Source organism: Xenopus laevis, chromosome 3S (assembly GCF_017654675.1).
Source record: "Xenopus laevis strain J_2021 chromosome 3S, Xenopus_laevis_v10.1, whole genome shotgun sequence".
Lineage (NCBI taxonomy): Eukaryota > Metazoa > Chordata > Amphibia > Anura > Pipidae > Xenopus > Xenopus laevis.
In genome coordinates this window covers 21334507-21354137 of record NC_054376.1, presented here as the reverse complement: position 1 = coordinate 21354137, position 19631 = coordinate 21334507, and the positions used below count along the sequence as shown (strand labels likewise).

General features: G+C 40.1%; 2 protein-coding genes across 3 annotated transcripts in view; one reads left to right on the top strand and one right to left on the bottom strand.

The window, feature by feature from the left end:
* nodal1.S (nodal homolog 1 S homeolog) overlaps positions 1-19631 on the top strand; it is a 111792-nt gene that overhangs the window by 6496 nt on the left and 85665 nt on the right. The window lies entirely within an intron of this gene.
* Positions 7019-19631, bottom strand: part of tacc1.S (transforming, acidic coiled-coil containing protein 1 S homeolog) — a 51989-nt gene continuing 39376 nt past the window's right edge. For both annotated transcript variants that reach the window (XM_018255002.2, XM_018255001.2), the window contains exons 5-10: positions 12371-12447; positions 12068-12111; positions 11202-11362; positions 10830-10936; positions 10016-10136; positions 7019-9434 (exon numbers count right to left, since the gene is read on the bottom strand). In XM_018255002.2, the coding sequence (XP_018110491.1) occupies positions 9366-9434; positions 10016-10136; positions 10830-10936; positions 11202-11362; positions 12068-12111; positions 12371-12447 (579 nt within the window). In that variant the 3' untranslated portion in view covers positions 7019-9365. The remainder of the gene's footprint in view (positions 9435-10015; positions 10137-10829; positions 10937-11201; positions 11363-12067; positions 12112-12370; positions 12448-19631) is intronic.

Sequence of the window (19631 nt, the reverse complement as noted above, 5' to 3'; positions counted from 1 at the left end):
AGCGGATCTCCCTCCGATATGCCCACCTTGAGGTGGGCAATATCGGGCTGATCCGATCGTGGGCCCTAGGGCCCAACGATCGGATCCTAGCGTTCGCCAAACGGGCGGTCGGATCTCGGGACCGCATCAACGAACAGATGCGGCCGCGATCCGACGGGATTTTTAACCCCATCCGATCGAGATCTGGCCGACTTTCGGCCAGATCTCGATCGGGGAAGCCCGTCGGGGGCCCCCATACACGGGCCAATAAGCTGCCGACTTGGTCTGTCGGCAGCTTTTATCGGCCCGTGTATGGCCACCTTTACAGTCCATACGATTGTATTGTCAAGATAAGCCCATTATACTCTGTCGAAGGCCTTTTCAGCATCTAAGCTGAGCAGTATTGTTGGGTCTTTCCTCCTTCCTGTGGCTTATATGAGTGCTAAAATTTCTGGTGTTATCAGGGACTTGCCTGCATTTTGTGAATCCAGTTTGGTCTAGATGTAGTAAATAGGGCAGAATTGTTGCTAGTCTATTGGCTATTACTTTAGCGTATAATTTCAGGTCTGTGTTAAGTAAGGAGATAGGTCTGTAATTTCCACAAACTGTTGGGTTTTTTCCTGGTTGTGGGGTGGTTCTGTCTTGATTTAAATTGTATAGTGAAGAATAATAGTCCGCAAATTGGTCTGCAATTTCCTTAGGATTTGTTATGTGTTTGCCTTACAGAGTGGTTATTTCTGTTATTGATTGGTCAATCTGTCTCTGTTTAAGTTGGTTTGCTAGTAACTTTGTTGCTTTATTGCCTTTTGTATATCAGTTTAATTTTAATCTTTGTTATTGCCATTCTACTTTTTTGTTTTCTATGCCTTGTATCTTGTGCCTCAGGTCCATTATCTGTTTTGTTTTGGTCTGGTTGTTTTTTGTTTTGGACTTCTAGGTCTTGCATTTGTTCTTGTAGTTTGCGCAGGGTATTTTCTCTGTTCTTTTTTGTTGTTGAGGCTAGTTTAATAAATTGCCCTCTGATGACTGCCTTGTGTACACACCATAGTGTGGGTTGTTCTATTTGGGGGGTTGTTTTTTGTTTTGGACTTCTAGGTCTTGCATTTGTTCTTGTAGTTTGCGCAGGGTTTTTTCTCTGTTCTTTTTTGTTGTCGAGGCTAGTTTAATAAATTGCCCTCTGATGACTGACTTGTGTGCACACCATAGTGTGGGTTGTTCTATTTGGAGGGTGTCGTTTGTGAGAAAGTAATCGCTTAGTAACTTTTTGCATTCCTCTGCGTTCACTTTGTTTTGTAGTAGGGAGTCGTTAAGTCGCCAGTTATATTGTTGTCTCATACGTTGATTGGTATCTATTATTATCTCTATTGGAGAAAGGTCAGCGCATGTGTTGGCCCCTATATCTGATTTTTGGTTAGCTTGAAGATGTTTGTATAAAAAAAGTAGTCAACGCTGGAGTATTTGGTATAGGGATGTGAGAAAAAGGTATAGTCTCTTTCTGTTCCATGTTGTATTCTCTATACATCATATAAAGCCTCCTGTGATAAATGCTTCAGTAATGCTTTGGCTTGTTTTAGTGCTTCCTGCGTTTGTGTGGTCTTTTTTTAGGCTTTTGTGTCTAGCTCATGTTGAAGGGGATGTTGGTCTCCTCCCAGTACTATGTGGCCCCTTTTTTCCCTCTGTTTATTTTTTAAAAAAGGCTGCTATAGAATCTTGATTGGTCTGTTCATATATCTTAATGTTAAGAATCAGATATCTGCCCAGTGGGTCCTTATAGTGATTTATCTGCTGATGCAGGCAATTTCTTATTTACCCAAATGGCTACTCCATTTTTCTTCACTGTGTTTGAGGCGTATACTTGTGTGGGATATGAAGAAGATCAGCGAGCACTCCGGAGACCTCTCTTTAGGTAAAATTCAGCTTTTATTTCAACAGGTTAAAACCATTATATCCTGACGCGTTTCGTATCTGAACGATACGTACTATTAGGCATGGTATACTTGTGTGGGAAAATGTTTTGAGTTAAAGGACCAGTAACATCAAAAAAATTTTACAAAAAATTCGTTAGTATACAACGAAAAATAAACACCTTGACAAATTAAACTTGCAAATTGCAAAGCCTTTGTTTAGAAATAACTTACCGAAACTTCACTTCACTTCCTGTTCTCTTCAAAACAGGCGATATGGCGACCATCCATCCTGCAGTGCTTGATTTCTTCTCCCTGGCTATTCTAGTGACAGCTGTGAAGGAGGCTGAGGCTCCTCTCTCGAGTGCTGGCTGGTGGAGCAGGGTTTGTAGTGGGGTTCCTGATGTGCTCCGAGCCTGCCAGTGCCTGAGTGCACCTCACCTTCCCCGCTGCCTCTCACTCTGCTCTGCTGCTGCCGACGCTGATGTTGTGCTGCTGCGGGCCCTACATCCGCTCCCCAAAAAGACCGACTTCGATGTGGTGAGAGAAGAGGACGAGACGCAGGCAGTGGAAAAAAAGGATGGGGAGCTGCTGATGCTGCTGATGCCCCGCTCCCCTCACTGCTCCTCTGCTAAAGACCACGATCACAATGTTCATCCTGCAGAGGCCCAATAAGCGTCTGACCCTCAGTGAGATCTGCGACTTCATCAGCAACTGCTTCCCCTACTACCGGGATTAGTTCCCAGCCTTGCCGAACTCCATCCGCCACAACCTGTCCCTCAACGACTGCTTAATCTGGACGCTGGACCCGGAGTCGGCTGACATGCGGGGAGCGGATGCTTCTGATGCCTTCCCTCGCCACATCACCGGAGAGACAAAACCCTGTATCTCTGCTGTGAGCCGGACCCAGAGCTCACACTACAGGCACAAATCGTGGTCTTTAGCAGAGGAGCAGTGCCGGAAGTGGGGCATCAGCAGCATCAGCATCTCCCCATCCTTTTTTTCCACTGCCCGTGTCTCGTCCTCTTCTCCCACCACATCGCTACAGGCTAAAGACCACGATTTGCGCTTGTAGTGTGAGCTCTGGGTCCGGCACACAGCTCACAAAAGTTGCAGCTGTTCCCTTGACATGGTAGTAATGTATTCTTGTGATGGTATCTCTTGGAGCTCCAGGAGGGGCATTTTTAGTCTGTGGTAGCCTATGTATTCTGTCCAATAGTATCTGGTCGGGGGAAATATCCGGGAGTATTTCTCCAATCATTGTACAGACATATGTGTTTAGTTATTGGGTTGTGATCTGTTCAGGTATACCTCTTATTCCTACATTATTTTGTCTATTGCGGTCCTCTATGTCTGCCATTTTAGATGTTAATTTGTGAATATATTCCTCCATGGTATTGTTTGCATCTATTAACTGGTTGTGAGAGCTTACCAGTTCCGCCATTTTATTTTCTAGGTGGTTGGTTCTCTCACCAACATATGTGGGGTTGTGCCAGTCAATTCTGTGTGTTGGACTCCCGTGGGCATCAAGCTCACAGCTTAAGTGTCCATTCTGGCTGGTGGCTTGTTTCTATATGTTGCTGCTATGTACTGCTCCTGTCCGTCTGGTGACAGTCTGGGCTGCACATCTGGTATTTGTGCAGACCCTTTTGGGGGGTATATGATCCAGGTGTCTGCTCAGGGAACTGCCACTGAGGGTTAATGAGGGAGTCTCTGTGTCCTGGAAACAAAACTGTCCCCTTCACCTTTATACCAGTCTCTGCCCTTGGTGGATCACGTTCACTCTAGCCCGTGGCTTCACCTGAGCGACTAGGCCACAATGTGTTCTCTGGTGAGGGCGGCATGGGAGGCTTGTTTTTGCCTGATTTTGCCAGCGGGCTGCTCCACTGCCTTATGGATGGCTCCTGTGTGGGCTTCAGAAATAATCCCCCTTCACCCCCACACCCCAAGGCACTTGCCTTGGGGTGCGGGGGTGAAGGGGGATTATTTCTGAAGCCCCTGGAGAGTCCTAAGATGCGACTGTGCGGTTGCTCGGTTGGCCATGCCCCCTCACAAAACGCATTTTGTTTTGACCAAATAACTACATTTTTGTCTCATCAGTCCAAAGCACTTTGTTCCAAAATGACTGTGGCTTGTCTAAATTAGCTTTTGCGGCTCTGAGAGTGCAGAAAGGGCTTCTTTCTCATCACCCTGCCAAACAAATGTTCTTTGTGCAACTTGCACTGAATTGTAGAACAATGTACAGATACACCATCTGCAGCAAGATGTTCTTGCAGGTCTTTGGAGGTGATATTTGGGTTGTCCTGTATTTTTCTTGGCCTGCCAGACCTGGGTTTTACAGCAACTGTGCCTGTGGCCTTCCATTTCCTGATTACATTCCTTACAGTTGAAACTGAAAGTTTAAACCTCTAAGATTTTGTAGCCTTCCCCTAAACCATGATAAAATGATACTGAACAATCTTTGTTTTCAGATCTTTTGAGAGTTGCTTTGAGGATACCATGCTGTCACTCTTCAGAGGAGAGTCAAACAGTAGCACAACTTGCAATTTGCCACCTTACTGTAAATACTGTACCTTTTCTCATGATTGGACACACCTGCCTATGAAGTTCAAGGCTTAACAAGCTAATCCAACCAATTTGGTGTTGCCAGTAATCATGCATTCAAATTAGCAAAATTACAATGGTACCCACATTTTCATACAGCCAGTTTTTCACATTTGATTTAATTTCATACAACCGAATACAACTTCACTAAAAATCTTTGTTTAGAAAACACCCGGTACTCAGATGTCCCGGGGAATTGAAAGACATACCACAGTCTTTTTTGTTGAAAGTGGAGTGAATTATTATGCAGGTTGAGAGGGGTTCCCAAACGTTTTCATATGATATAGAGTAATAACAACCCTATAATAAGTAAAGAAGACAGCGAAAGATATACTGTAGGTATTACTCATCTTATTCATACAGGTTATTTGTCAGGTGGTCTCACCTCTCAGCCTTCCCTGCCCAGGACAAATGTCCAGCACGTTTATACAGCACAGCCCATAAAATCTGCTTATTGTCTCAGTGCATATGAGCCTAAGAGAAAAATTCTAACAGGTCTCTAAGTTTGGGTATTTAAAGTCTGTGATCTGCATCAAGTAGTTTCAAAAGACCACCATACCCTCACATTTTCCTGTAGAATTGTGCTTGTTTCTAAAGGGGAATACATACAGTATACCAGCATACATTTATGATATAATTCTTTAAGTATGCTTTCTAGTGTTAGAGCATGTTAATGATTACCTGACTTGCGAGCGCTCCAGTAGGGCCCAGGCAATTACCCTACAAGTCTATGCCGGTGCAATTAACAGTATTTTGCTGTCCATAAATGTTGGGAATAACCCCATATGCCAAATGAGGAAGGCTTAGTCAATCCATGTGGAAAGCAAAGTAGAGTCCTGCGCGCAACCAATTTCTAAGACCGGGACCCGACCAGACCCGAACCCGCATATTTACCCAATTTGATCCGCTACCCGACCCGGACCCTGAACTGCCTTATCCACAACCCGACGACCACTATCAAACAGGAAGGGATTTTGCTGCAAACCAGAAGTGACATCATCAAAAGTGGGCAGGAGAGAAATAAGTTTTGTAAAACTTTAAAAGGAGTAAAATATAGACAAAATAACATAAGATAAGAAATTTAGATGAGACCCGCAAACAACATCCATACACCTGCACCTGAAAATCCTACCCTCATTGCGCAGGGTGCCTGCTTTTTTTGTAGGACTCAAATAAATAAATAATGTGTGCTTTGTATAATCAGTAAAGCTGCTCTTTAAACTGCCCCATCCTTCCAGTCTATTTCTTTAACGGTAATCATAGCCATATGGTTTAGACTAATACTTCATAAAAGCCCCGGGGTCGTTACAAAACATCAGAATAATCCATACACAATCTGGCATTATCCAGCTATACCCTAATATACTGTATATACTCTAATAAAGTGCCATTTAGCTCTTGCTTGTGCTGTCATACAGCGAAGTCTATGAAGCCTTTAAGCAGACTGGCAGCTATAAAAATACGGTGGAGGGTCACATCTGGCCCCAGGGCCTCCAGTTGTACAGCCCTGCCTTATGAGGCCTTTACTCACATGATGGCAGTTAACATTAGCATAAAGCCTTTGGATGGGTACTGCAATTGCGGCTGGCATATGCAGAAAGATTACAAATCCCAATTTGCTTCATGATGTCTTCACCCACGCAAAGGCACCAGTTAAAGAAACAGTAACACTAAAAATTGGAAGTGTATCAAATTAATTACAATATAACGTACTTCTGCCCTGCACTGGTAAATCTGGTGTGTTTGCTTTAGAAAGACTATTATAGTTTATATAACAAGCTGCCATGGCAGCCATTCAAATTGGAAAAAAGAAGAAAAGGCACAGGTAACATAGCAGATAACAGATTTAGTCTGTAGAATAGAATGGTGTCTTACCAGGCTTATCTGTTATCTGCTGTTTAACATGTGCCTTTTCTCCTTTTTTCGAGCCCATCTTAAATGGCGGCCCCCATGGCTACACAGCAGATGTTTGAAGAGAGCACATCTGAGGTTTAAGGCTTATTTAAAGTGAGGCTCTCTGGTGCCTAAATTAATAACAAATAATGAACTTGTACATTCATTGTAACATTAAAGCAGTCTTCAACTTGAAGAGTGAAATAAAACACAATGCGGATTTAGATTTCAAACAACATTTATACAGACAACAAAACAAGGTAAAATATATATGTATTTACTGTATATATAAGTCATTATAATCTTTTCTGTGTGAGAATTGTCAAGTATTTTTCCAAATATATATAAAAAAAGATTGCTCTATATAAAATATACTGCAGATATATATATATATATATATATATATATATATATATATATATATATATATATATATATATATATATATATATATATATATGAAGCCTTTCTAGATAAGAGCGTGCTACAACTGGAATTCATATACTGCAGAGGTGTCAAACTTGCTGGTTTCCATACATGCTTTGTCAACGCTTGGAAGACTTTCCCCATTCCTCTACTAATGCAAAATCTATCTAGCTTCCACATTTATGGAAAAATATATGCTTTAAATATATATCTATTTTCTTTTGCGTGCAGGAATAGCAGCAAAATCCGTCATAACCCTTTTGGGCCACTGTGAATTCATTTGGGTGTCCCTGACTCTAAAAATACACGACAGTTAAAGGCAAAATAAAACCAGATAATGGCAACATCATTTCATAGATAGGAAGGCATGGCTGTCAATTTATACAACGGTGTTAGTTCATTTGACTTCGAAGTGATTGTTCCAAAAATAAATCACAATAGAATCACAATATATATTAGTGTACGAAAGAATATAGAATCTGCATTTGTTTTAGTTTGATAAGCTTGTTTGTGTTAATTGCAATATCTATTTGGACATGTGTCTCCCAGTTATATTCTGTAAAGATGGTTGAAAAGCCTATAATTACCCTAGGGGCCTTAGCTGGAATGCCCCTAAGGGTGAGCTATGGGGTGGAGCACAACTTGCTCACCTAGATCCACCTGAACCTAGCTTCAAGGTCAGTTAGGATGAGATATGGAGTCAATATTTTGTTTTTTTAGATTTAGATTCCTGGAACTATGATTCAAGCGCTTATGTACCAGTGTTTTCCTAAACCTTATTATATGCCCTGACCAAAGGTTGGACCTCCACAAGGCATTAAAGAAGTCATCCAACCACACTAAGGGGCAGATTTATCAAAGTCAAATAGTAAATTCGAATTTTTGATAACCTCCCAGTCAAATTGTGAGTATATTCTAATTTAAAAAAATTCACATGAATTTGAAATTCGACCTTTGATAAATGGGCCTCTAAGGGACACATTTATAGTTGTGTAACAGCATTAGAATATACCAAACACTGCCACTCTAACACCATATTACCCCACCTTAAATGACACATAATTATAAAACTGTGCAAACTGTTGCTGAAAGAAAAAATTGAATCTTTAAAAATGATGTGTAAAAGCAGCTTTCATCGTCACTTTTTAAACCAGAATTCTTTTGCTGCCTGCTGTGTGTCATGGGCTACACCAGGTCTGGTTTGATATAATATAAGATTTTAATGTATTTTGAGATTTGGGATATAATTGTTTGTAAAGTATATATTAGCCTTGAAAACTGGGGCAATATCCCAGTAGCACACTGCCCGATACAGACTGGCAGCTATATTCTCTCCCACAAACTCTTTTTTGAATCTTATAATAGAAGGACACACCCTTAGTCATTCCCATGATTGGTTCTTTGTGATGGATCATTTTCATAGTTGCCATGCATGTTGTTAATTTATGCATAAAGACATGCTCATGTTACAACAAACATTATGACATGGGCATTATGACTCTTTGACTGTCAGATGACCATGATATTTACCCAAGTTTCACTCTCATAGTCATGCAACTAATAGTAGTCATATTATTTTAAATACAGATTCCTGGTGCCCCAACGCAATTAGTAAATTGCTCATATGTTGCCCTTTCCCCCTTTTTGGCCAGGCTAACTATACTCTTCAGTAGAACTGTATAACTCCAGCCAGTGTATCATATCTTTAGCTAATAGGATCACAACAACAAGAGTTTTAATCTCCTCTTACCAGATCCTTTGGTCTGTGCATCAGAGGGTGAAATGATGCTGTGTATCTGTGCACAATTAAATTGCACAATAAAACTTTTGTTGTTTGGGGAATATTCAAAGTGTGAGCAGCAAACTGTGTTCCAGATAAAGGAGGCTACTACTGAAGGCCTATCTATAGTTCCCTAACTGCTTCGTCTTACATGCCTTAAATGCGAGAGATGGGTCTTCCTAAGCATAAAATCCCCAGTTTACAGCTATAGCTGAATTTGCCTGAGCAGCATTTGGTCATATAATGCATTCTTTATAATGGAGTGAGAAATGACTGGGGGATGTTGTATAGTACTTATTTATGTCACTTGGTCCTCTTGACCTGCAAGACAATAAAATTACTTAAAACTCCTACTGCATAGGTGGAAGAGCATATCCCTCTGATGCATTGGTAGAGTGCCTCTTGGGATTCTGGGAACAGTGTTTTTAACAGCCAATCACAATAGCATGGTTCATTAGCAACACGCAAGGTAGACCAGTGAACGCACATGTAAAATGTGAGACATAAGCTTCCCCGCAGATAGGAAGAGCTATACCAGGGAAAGAAGCATAAACTCACAAATGAAAATGTCAAGGTGCAGCTGTCGTTTGTTATAAAATGTAAGAGAAGCTCTTGCAGTGTGTAAATGGAAAGCTTCCGGTGGCATTATGCATTTAGAAGGAATATCATAGAACTGGAGGTTTTTTTTATTGTCTGTACAAGTGGCAAGGCTTGGGGCCTATCCCATGCTGTGTCTAGCCAGCAGAGAGACGGAGGGATTATGATTGCGGGTCATTCTCTCATTCACTTTGTCCCATCTTTGCAATCAGCTCATCACAGATCTTTGTCAGCTCTTCAATCTCCTGGTTCTGAAACATAAAAGAAATCATTGGCTTTAACAGTTATGCTATAGAGAAAGCACTACAATGTTCAGCATTCAAACCTTCCTCCTTACCAAGGAGAGGGTCAACAGAAATTCTACATCACTTCTGGCTTTTCCAGAGTTGCCTTAAGGTGGCCATACACGATAAGACCAGCTCCTTTGGCAATCTTTCCCTGATATGCCCACCCATGGCAGGGTAATATCGGGTTAATCCGAAACCCCCACACACAAGCATATAAGCTGCCAAATTGGTCTAAAGCTTTAATTTGCCCATGTGGCCACCTTTACATTTTCAAGATGTTTCTCTGGCCCATTAAACTTAAGCCACCAATCATTATATAGCTTTTATGAGACTGAAAGCAAACATTTGATTGGTATCTAGGAGTAGCTGGCCTTGCAATGACTCACATCTTCAGTTGTAGGGCCAGAATATAAAGAAACATTCACGGGTCAAAGCATTCATATTAAATGTTTGCTCAATGCCTGTATGAAGAAGAACAACATGCATTCTCAGAATCACCATTTTATCGGTTATGGGGATTCTGAATTTAAGACACCACTACCCACCTTTTGCTGCAATGCTTTCTCCAGTGATTCTATCTTCATCTGCTCCTTCCTCAGTCCTGCACTAAGGGCTGCACTCTCTGCTTTAGCCTTTGTTCGCACTTGTGCAATTTCTTCACTGGCTCTTCAGAGATAAAAATACAACTTTTACCATCATGCAACAAAGATATAGTTCTTATCGTTTACTAGGAAAATGTAGCTGCCATTTATGGTCCCTTAGACATTAGAATGTGATGGCACAGCTTAAATGCAGTACAGACATATGCAATGCGATAGACTAGATGCTGTAATTAGTAGACACAGCTAAATAACATAATTTTCTCATAGACTGAGCAACATTTTGGCAAACCACAATGAAAACATAATTAAGATAATCCATATATTCAGCCCTCAATCCACTCATTGGATCACATAAAAGGCCACTGAAAATTCATCACCTGTAGAATGAAACAGTCCTTGGCTTGGTTACCTGCTCATCTGATATCTGAACCAGTCCAAACTGATATAATTCAGGGAGAGCATTGTTATGGGCCCACAAAAAGGTCAATAAGTTGCTGACTCGGTCAAGAGGGTCTAAACTGTCAGATAATTTCTGCTCTTGTATGGACACCATTCATGTAAAGGGTGTAATTATTTGGAACTTGTAAGCCACTAATAAGGGCTATGGTACATGGCCTATGGCACAGCCTGTCCCCACAAATATTGTGACGACCAGTGGACCATTCTTCAACAATGCCTAGGCAAGAGGAATTTTGAGCACCTCATTGATCCACCTGGCTGTGCTATAGGCCTAAGAGGAATATTTAATAGCACTCACTTGTTCAACTTCTCCTCAGCATGCAGTTTCAGAGCCTGGTATCTCTGTTCCTCCTGCTTTAACCGAGCCAGATAATCCTGGGCACATTTCTTGAGAACTTCTTCATTCTGAAATAGGCAAATTGGTATAATGAACACCATCACTAAAAAAACAATGTCCCTTTATAATCCAGCAGCAAGGTGCTGCTTTACTAGTGTCCTAAGATAATTTTCCTTGTCAGAATAAATATGGTAGTTTCCAGTCATATGAGTAAATACAAATATTATTGCTAATAATAATGTTCTGGTGGTCTTTCCAGAGAAATATATAGAGTGTATGTCTATACAATAGACCATAAGCACAAGCAGAAGAGTTTATGGCCTAAACCAGTACCTTCTTGAAGCCCTCTAAGATGACTTTGAGGTTCTCGTATCGTCTGAAGAAGTCAGAGAGAGATCTCTCCACTGAGTTCAGATCAGAAATGGCTTGGTCCTTCTCCATAGTCAGTTGCTGGATGCTCTTTTGGGAGGCCATTTTGCTTCTCTGCTCATCCTCTAGACAATCACAGAGATAAATATTTAATTATTGCACCAGTAGAACAATACAAAATATTAGGTAGAACATAACATTATAGTGTGAATTCCCCTAACAATTAAATTTGCTGTGGACACCATTTTGTTATTAATGGGTTTATGAATTCTCATGTACTTGATCTGCAACACTTCAACTGGTTAAGGTAGCAATTTAACATTTATAATTTACGAATTATCTGCATTAAACAAATCTGATTGGCTGCTATGGATTACTGACAGTGACCCTAGCAACCAGGCATCTCCCTTACACTTCCTTATCTGATGATACATAAAGCACCTGTCAACATGGCAGATGAAATTTTCTTACATATTGGACATGGACATTTTAGCTGAGGTCCAACATAGATGGTCCAGCAGTATGGTTGAGATCAGTCAAATTGCCTGATCAACTAGCCATGTATGGCCACAAGTACAGTCCTCCTTTTACAATTTGTACTGCTATTTGAAAGGTCTATGTGTTCTACTCACTTAAGAACTACTTTACATGGTTGAAGTGATCAATTACTACGTAGGGTTCTACAACTTTTAAGAAACCTTCAGGTTAGTTTTAATTTTCCATCCTTGTTTCCTGGCCAGCAATAGTCTAGACTAAAACACAGTAGGATGGGATTTAGATCATTATATATTGCCTCCCTAGACCTGTGGGTTGTTATTGTAAAATCTCACCAATCATTTGTGCAATGGTTTTTTCATATTCGGCAACGATCTTCCTGCAAAAGAAAGAAACACTGTAAGGGACGCAATAAATACATCACAACCTAGGACCCTTGTTCTCAGTATAAATCAAAATTTGCCATCATTATATTGTGGAAGAATAGGATTGGATCAAAAAATGGTTACTTTATGAACCTATAATTAAGTATGTATATTGATGATCCTATTTATCACTTGCCAGTGCATTAGGCTAATTAATTGTACAGGTATTTTGCCACAGACTTAGGAAACAATATTTACCATTATGGGACTCACCTCATTTCCAAAACCTCCATGTGACTATCCTCGTACTTTGACTGCCAGTCTTTCACTTCAGTCTCCTTTGTAATTATCTGTAGGGACATAACCCTAAAAAGGTTAGACTTAGAGATCGTTGGTGGTACACATGGAACATAACTAGTGTCTAGCTAGATTCCTGTCAATGTCCCTTCGGAAATAGCTACCGTTTGAATAAACCAATATTTGCTCAGCTTCACTTTATTGGCTTCCTCCCTAGTCTTGATTTCCTGTCTGATGCCCTGAACAAAAGCAATTCAGTGATAGTTTACTAACGGCAGGTGGTTGTAATGCAGGTAATTCTAAGGATGGTAATTCTCATGATCTAGGGTGGTATTAAGACCATTATACAAATACCACAGCAGAAGTAATTGCACTCATGGGATACTGTTAGGATACAGGTATGGGACCTGTTATCCAGAATGCTCAGAACCTGGGGTTTTCCGGATACCGGATCTTTGTAATTTGGATCTTCATCTTCTTTTTTAAAATCATGTAAACATTAAATAAATCAATAGGCTGGTTCTGCTTCCAATAAGGATTAATTATATCTTAGTTTGGGTCAAGTACAAGGTACTGTTTTATTATTACAGAGGAAAAGGAAATCATTTTTAAAAATGGGAGACGGCCTTTCAGAGCTTTCTGGATACCGGTTTTCTGGATAACGGATCCCATACCTGTTTTATTGGAAACTTTCAACATCAGTAATTATTTCAAGTAAAGACATAGCCCTTCTGTGTACATTAAGGCTAAAGGCAACATGTTGCTTAGCAGGGTACCATGGCCATAACGAGAGTGAGACATTCTACTGATAAATATAATGACTCTCTTATGAGTATATATAAGTGCTTACCAGTGGATCTAAAAATTAATTACAGTGTTTTATGTGTTTAAAATATGAGTCTAGGAATAAATTGCTCATAGTTCCTTAGTCATAAATTATCCTAAATTTCAGGAAGATTAATGTTCCTGTCATGGTTCCTTCCAAAAACAGTGATACTTACTCTTCTTTGATCAATAAACATGGAGCCTACTGGTGACTCTATGGACAATGATGACACTAATCAAGATGGCTCTACATCAGGTCTATCCAACTCGTGCCTCTATAGCCTTAGTCTAAGAACTTTTCACATGGGTTAGTGATTCCAAATTTTTTGATTGATTTAGCTCTCTCCACTTGAGGTTAAATCTTAAAAGATCACTTGCTTAGGCCTAGATATCAAGAGATGGACAGTCTTATTCTAAATCATGTTAATAATGCAGTTTGTACATGGATCCAAGTTATGTAAAATGCTGAGCAGCAATGGTTGTGAACCGAAGCAATGGTGCTCATGGTTAGTTCCAAATACTACTTAATAATGGTATCTAAGTATAGTTTATGTAATAGCTCTATAATAAGAGTAAGATAACTGGCTTCAAATAAAGATAGCGATGGAACTTGACTCATTCCACAACAGATCAGTCGTAAAAGACACCAGGGACACCTTGGTGGTGCCTATTCTATGTGCCTTGGCAGCAATCATCTGAACATCAGAACATAAGCAGAGCTTTAGACACAATAACCAACCAGTATGATACATAAGGGCAACCAAAAACATGTGGCACACAAAGACCTACCATAAAACAGCAAAAGCAGAGAGGGCCCTTTTCCCGAGTGCTAATATTTGAATTCCCTTAATATGCTATACTGACATAACAGCTCCATACATTAGCTAGGATAGTAGTCAGGACAAAAATAAAATTTGTGGTATTGCCCATGGTCAGTATAATGACAACAGCACTGTATGGACTGAGGGTTCAAAACATAGTAGGTCTCATTTATCAACACTGGGCAAATTTCCCCATGGGCAGTAATCCATAGAAACCAGTGATTGGCTTTTTTTTTCAGCCACCTGCAGGTAGAACAATGAATGCGACAAATTGATTAGTTACCATGGGTTACTGCCCACAGGCAAATTTGCCCAACGTTGTCGTTGATAAACGACAATTATTAAAGCAATCTCACTGTATCTTATCATCTTAATGGCAAGGGTTACATCTTGAAAGTTCCAATGTAGTACAGGTATGGGATCTGTTACCTGGAAACTCATTATCTAGAAAGCTCTGAATTACAAAAAGGCCACCTCACATAGACTCCATTTTATCCATATAATTAAAAAAAAAAACATTTTATTTTTTCCGTGTAAATATATAAAAAAAAAACAGTAGCTTGTGCTTGATCCAAACTAAGATATAATCAATTTTTATTGGAAGCAAGACCAGCCTATTAGGTTTATTTAATGTTTACCTGATTTTATAGTAGTCATTCAGAAATCCCCAGGTCCCGAAAAGACTGTAGTTTTCTCAGGAGGCATTTTACATAAAATGTGACGATAGTGTTATCTGTTTTGGACTACTAGGGGTGAAGCGGTCTACAGAGAATAAAATATGATAACTGCATAGAGGACTACACACATGGCGTCTTCAAGCCCTAGCTTTCATGGAGAATATTTGGCTGTAGATGACAAATAGCATAACCATCAAATATCACCTTAATGGGGCTTGGGGTTGCCTGCCCTGTCTATTGCGTTTATCCACCTAAGATGGCCAGAATTAGAGTGTTAAAGGAACAGTATCATCAAAATATGAAAGTGCTTTAAAGGAATGACAATATAATGTTGTTCTGCACTGGTAAAAGTGGTGTGTTTGCTTCAGAAACACAACTATAGTTTATACAAATAAGTGTTTATGTAGCCATGGGGGCAGCCACATGATACACAATGGATAACAGATAAGTTCAGAAGAATCCCGTTGTATGCTACAGAGCTTATCTGTGTTTCCTGTGCCTTTTCTCCCTTTTCAGTTTTGAATGGCTGCCCCCATGGCTACACAGCAGCTTGTTTATATAAACTATAGTAGAGGTTCTGAAGCAAATACACTAGTCGCGTCAGTGCAGGGCAACAGTACATTATGTTTTCATTACTTCATTTTTTTGTAGTTACTGTTCCTTTTAGATCTAATGTGCATGCATGCCAATAAGCAGAGAGTTGTGTATATAAGAGGTCTGTGTGCATACTTATATTAATATATTCAAATTAAAGATAATCCCTGGATACTGAGGAGACATGGCTTAAAGCTTTAGGGCAGAGGAGCAGCGTAAAAATGAAGGGCACAGACTGGGCTGACACAATTAAGATGAGCAGACCTTGGCTGTAAGGCTGGTAAGTTGCTCTAGGATGGTTGTGAAAATTATGACACAAAATGCTGGTAGTTGAAGCATGTAGATGGTAAAAGTTATTTTAAAAAAATGTTTTACCTCTTCCCATATCAGTTAAAAGAGAGAGAGAGAGAGAGAGAGAGAGAGAGAGAGAGAGAGAGAGAGAGAGAGAGAGAGAGAGAGAGAGAAAGCTCTGATTCACTCACTGGCTCCTCGGCTCTCTTACAGAATGGGGTCAGGAAAACAAGAGGGCGGTGTACCCAGAAACATGTGGTACAGAAATAAACCACCAGATTATTTTATATTTGGGAAGCAAAGCTATACCCCTGTACATTGCAGGTAGGATTGCCACCTGGCCGGTATTTTACTGGCGTGGCCGTTAAAAATGATGCCTGATGCCAATGTTATTAATAGGAAAAAACTCCAAGAATATAGGCTGGTATTTTTTACAAAAAAGCTGGCAACCCTAATTGCAGGTCACTTTAAAAACATATCACATAAAACAGTCCACTGTTTGATATAAATAAAGCCTTTTCTCGATAACATGTTTTTTAACAGTATATCCCACACAGATAAACTGTCATTTTAATGAATATAATGTACCCTCTGGCTCATATGAGGCACTGTGCTCGCATACAAACCAAGGACATACATGCATCCTAGGTTACTTAAGACAATGAATGGACAGAGCAGTGTCTTTTACTTTCGCACTTCCTGGTACATTTGGAGCCTGCACTTCCTCCTGTCCAGTAATCTGTGATACACAGACTGTCACAAAATGGCAGCTCAAAGTCAAAGATAAATGGGCAATATGCCAATCTGATAACATTATTTTATAATTCATATCCTATTCAGTGACCTATCTTATTGGCAAGCTTTTTAAGGTTTTCCTTTAACACCTGACTACTTTCAAGTGCAGAGAGATACAAACTCCATCTCATGCTGTGTGAATACACAAAAGGAAGATCATGTAGACTTAGCCTGATGGGGACCCATTTCTGGGTAATAACTTGGGGGGGGGGGTCCTTAGTCCCTAAAGTCTGAACATGCTCATAATTTCCTTGTAATTGGATTAAACACTTTGTGTCTCTTCTCACTGCCTCAGCAGATTCAAATGTTGACCCTAAAGTCCTTGAAAGGATTATCCAGTTTAAATGTATCCCTGCTAGTGCTGAGCCTCATAATAATAATCTAACACTAGCTGCTGCCCTAAGCAAGATACAGTGTATATATATATATATATATATATCAGATGCACCAACATCCAGAAGAGGTTTATAACATCTATATTTCTGAATGTAAAATATGCAACAGGGGATGCAATGATCCTTAACCCAGAAGAAGAGACAGGTTGGCAATTAAACCTGCAAGTGCCATTAAATATACAACTGACGTCCCGTAAAAAGCTCATAGATCCAGTGCTACAGCTTCTATGTTTTCATGCTGATGCATGTATTTCCACACTGCAAAGAATGGCACCAATCTGCACTTGCACATATATCCATTGCTACTGTGGATTCCTGTTATATTTATTCAATTTCTTTAAGCGTAAAACTGATCTATGCGTGGGTCTCATTAATGCACAGACAGAGTGCTTGCCCTAAGATCAATAAATGTCAGCAGAGCAAGGTGGCGATAGCAGCTTATGAAAGCTCTCATTTTTGAAAATAAAATGAAAAAGTGTGTTCTGCCCCAAACTCCACCACAACTAAAGACAGCCCTGCACCATACCTCCCAACATTTTGGAAAATGAAAGAGGGACAAAAAGATTTGCCCATGTGTTATTACAGTTTTGCTAATGAAGGTGAATTGCCCTTTAAGCTGCAAGTCACAGTTTCCCCAAGAGACCTGCTTATCTTATATTGGTACATTTGTTTCTTTGCTTATGTTAAAATGTATCAAATGTAACTAAGTGCCACATATTCTCGGCTTTCTACCAAAAGGCAATGATGTTTTAAAAACGTAGTATCTTTTTCTGGCTGTTCAGTACAGGAGATCAAAAAAAGTCTGGACATTTCAGTAACAATCTGGGACTTCGGGTTGAGCTGTCAAAGTCGGGACTGTCCCACAAAAAATGCGACAGTTGGTAGGTATGCTGCACTAAAAGTGGCCTCAATAGGCTTTATTTGGCTTTGGGTTGTGTGTCCATACTAATTACATTATACCACCTTCCTTTTCTGTTCCATACCCTCCTACCCAGCTGATGGAATATAAAAATGGAATTGCTATAACCATGCTATTAAGGTGTGAGACAGGCCCCCTTGCGTGGCATAAAGCCTCAGTGACTAAATGCTTCTGACAATTATTTCCAACTATGAAATGGTCTGTGCAGCCCAATATCCATTAGTAAAATCCCAGGCATGTGTACAGAAAAAACAGTAACATAATTATCATTAGTCTTTCCCTATATAAACTGCTGGTGCCTCTCCTCCGGCACAGTATTTAATGCAGGGGGACTCAGTGACCCCTGTGTTTTATATACTGCCCAAAATCCACAAAGATATAAGACAGCCCCCTGGGAGACCCATAGTGGCAGGGATTGACTCTATTTTTACCCCTCTAGCAAGATTTGTTGATACCATTATAAGATCTTATGTGACCTCACAGCCTTCTTATGTACAGGACACTGGAGATTTTCTTAATAAACTGGGAGGAATAGCTTTACCTGAAAAAGAGATTTGGCTCATTACAATGGATGTGGAGAGTCTCTACACCTCCATCCCACATGATGGGGGTGTGGAGGCAGTCCAACTCTATTTGGAAGAGGATGAGACCCTGGATGGGGCACAAAAGAGATTTACATTGAGCTGTTTGGAAATTGTACTCAGGTGGAACTACTTCTTGTTTATGAATGATTTCTACTTACAATTGAAGGGCACGGCGATGGGTTCAAACGTGGCGCCCTCCTATGCCAATATTTTTATGGGAAAATTTGAAGAAAAGTTCATTTATGATAATCAGCTATATGTGAGACATTGCATTAAATGGCTTCGCTATATAGATGACATTTTTTTGGTATGGGAGGGGCCACGTATGTCCTTTGAACAGTTCTTTGAGGAAATAAATTCAGCATGTGCGCATATCAAATTTACAGTACATATTGATCCTAAAAAAATTGCTTTTTTGGATACAACAGTGTATGTGGCTGGAAACAGGCTCCACACAGATTTGTTCACGAAAGAGACAGACAGGAATACTCTACTCCACTTTCTCTCCTTCCATCCTCCCCAAATAAAAAGATCACTACCTAAATCTCAATTTACTCGGATAAAGAGGATTGTATCTGACAATGATACCTCCCAAATAAGAATGGATGAGATGGCGGATAAATTTGTCGCTAGAAATTACCCTAGGCCAATAATACAGAAACAAAGAATGGAGGTGGAGAAAGTGGAGAGAGAGAAATTCTTGACAAAAAAAGTGCGAGATAACAACTGTAGAATCCCTTTTATTTCAACATATAATACACTGAGTGAGAACATCAGTAAAATTATCAGAAAACATTGGGACATTGTAAAGGTTGGCCTTGGAGAGGTTCCAGCTTTCCAGAATCCACCAGTTATGTCATACAAAAAATCTCGTACAATTGGCTCCATGTTAGTGAGAGCAGATATAGGTGGAGGAAATGAGGAAAAACAGACAGTGCTGCGTCCAGTGAAAAAGGGGACTTTTGCATGTTGTTCATGTAATTGCTGTAATAACATACAGAAAGGGGAGGTGATTTATCATCCTAGAAGTGGGATACCTGTTCCTGTCTCTGGCCATTATTCATGTACAACCACTTTTGTGGTGTATGCTATAAAATGCCCGTGTGGCTTAGTCTACGTGGGACAAACGTCACGTATGGCCAGAGACAGGATCAGGGAACATAAATCAGCCATAAGATGTAGAAGATTGGACCAGCCAGTGTCTAAACATTTCGTGGAGGCAGGACATTCAGTACAACAGTTGAAGTTTCAGATCCTAGATGCTGTTCCTAAGATAAGAAGGGGTGGCAACAGGGTCAAGAAACTCCTGTATAGAGAGGCCTGGTGGATCCGTAAA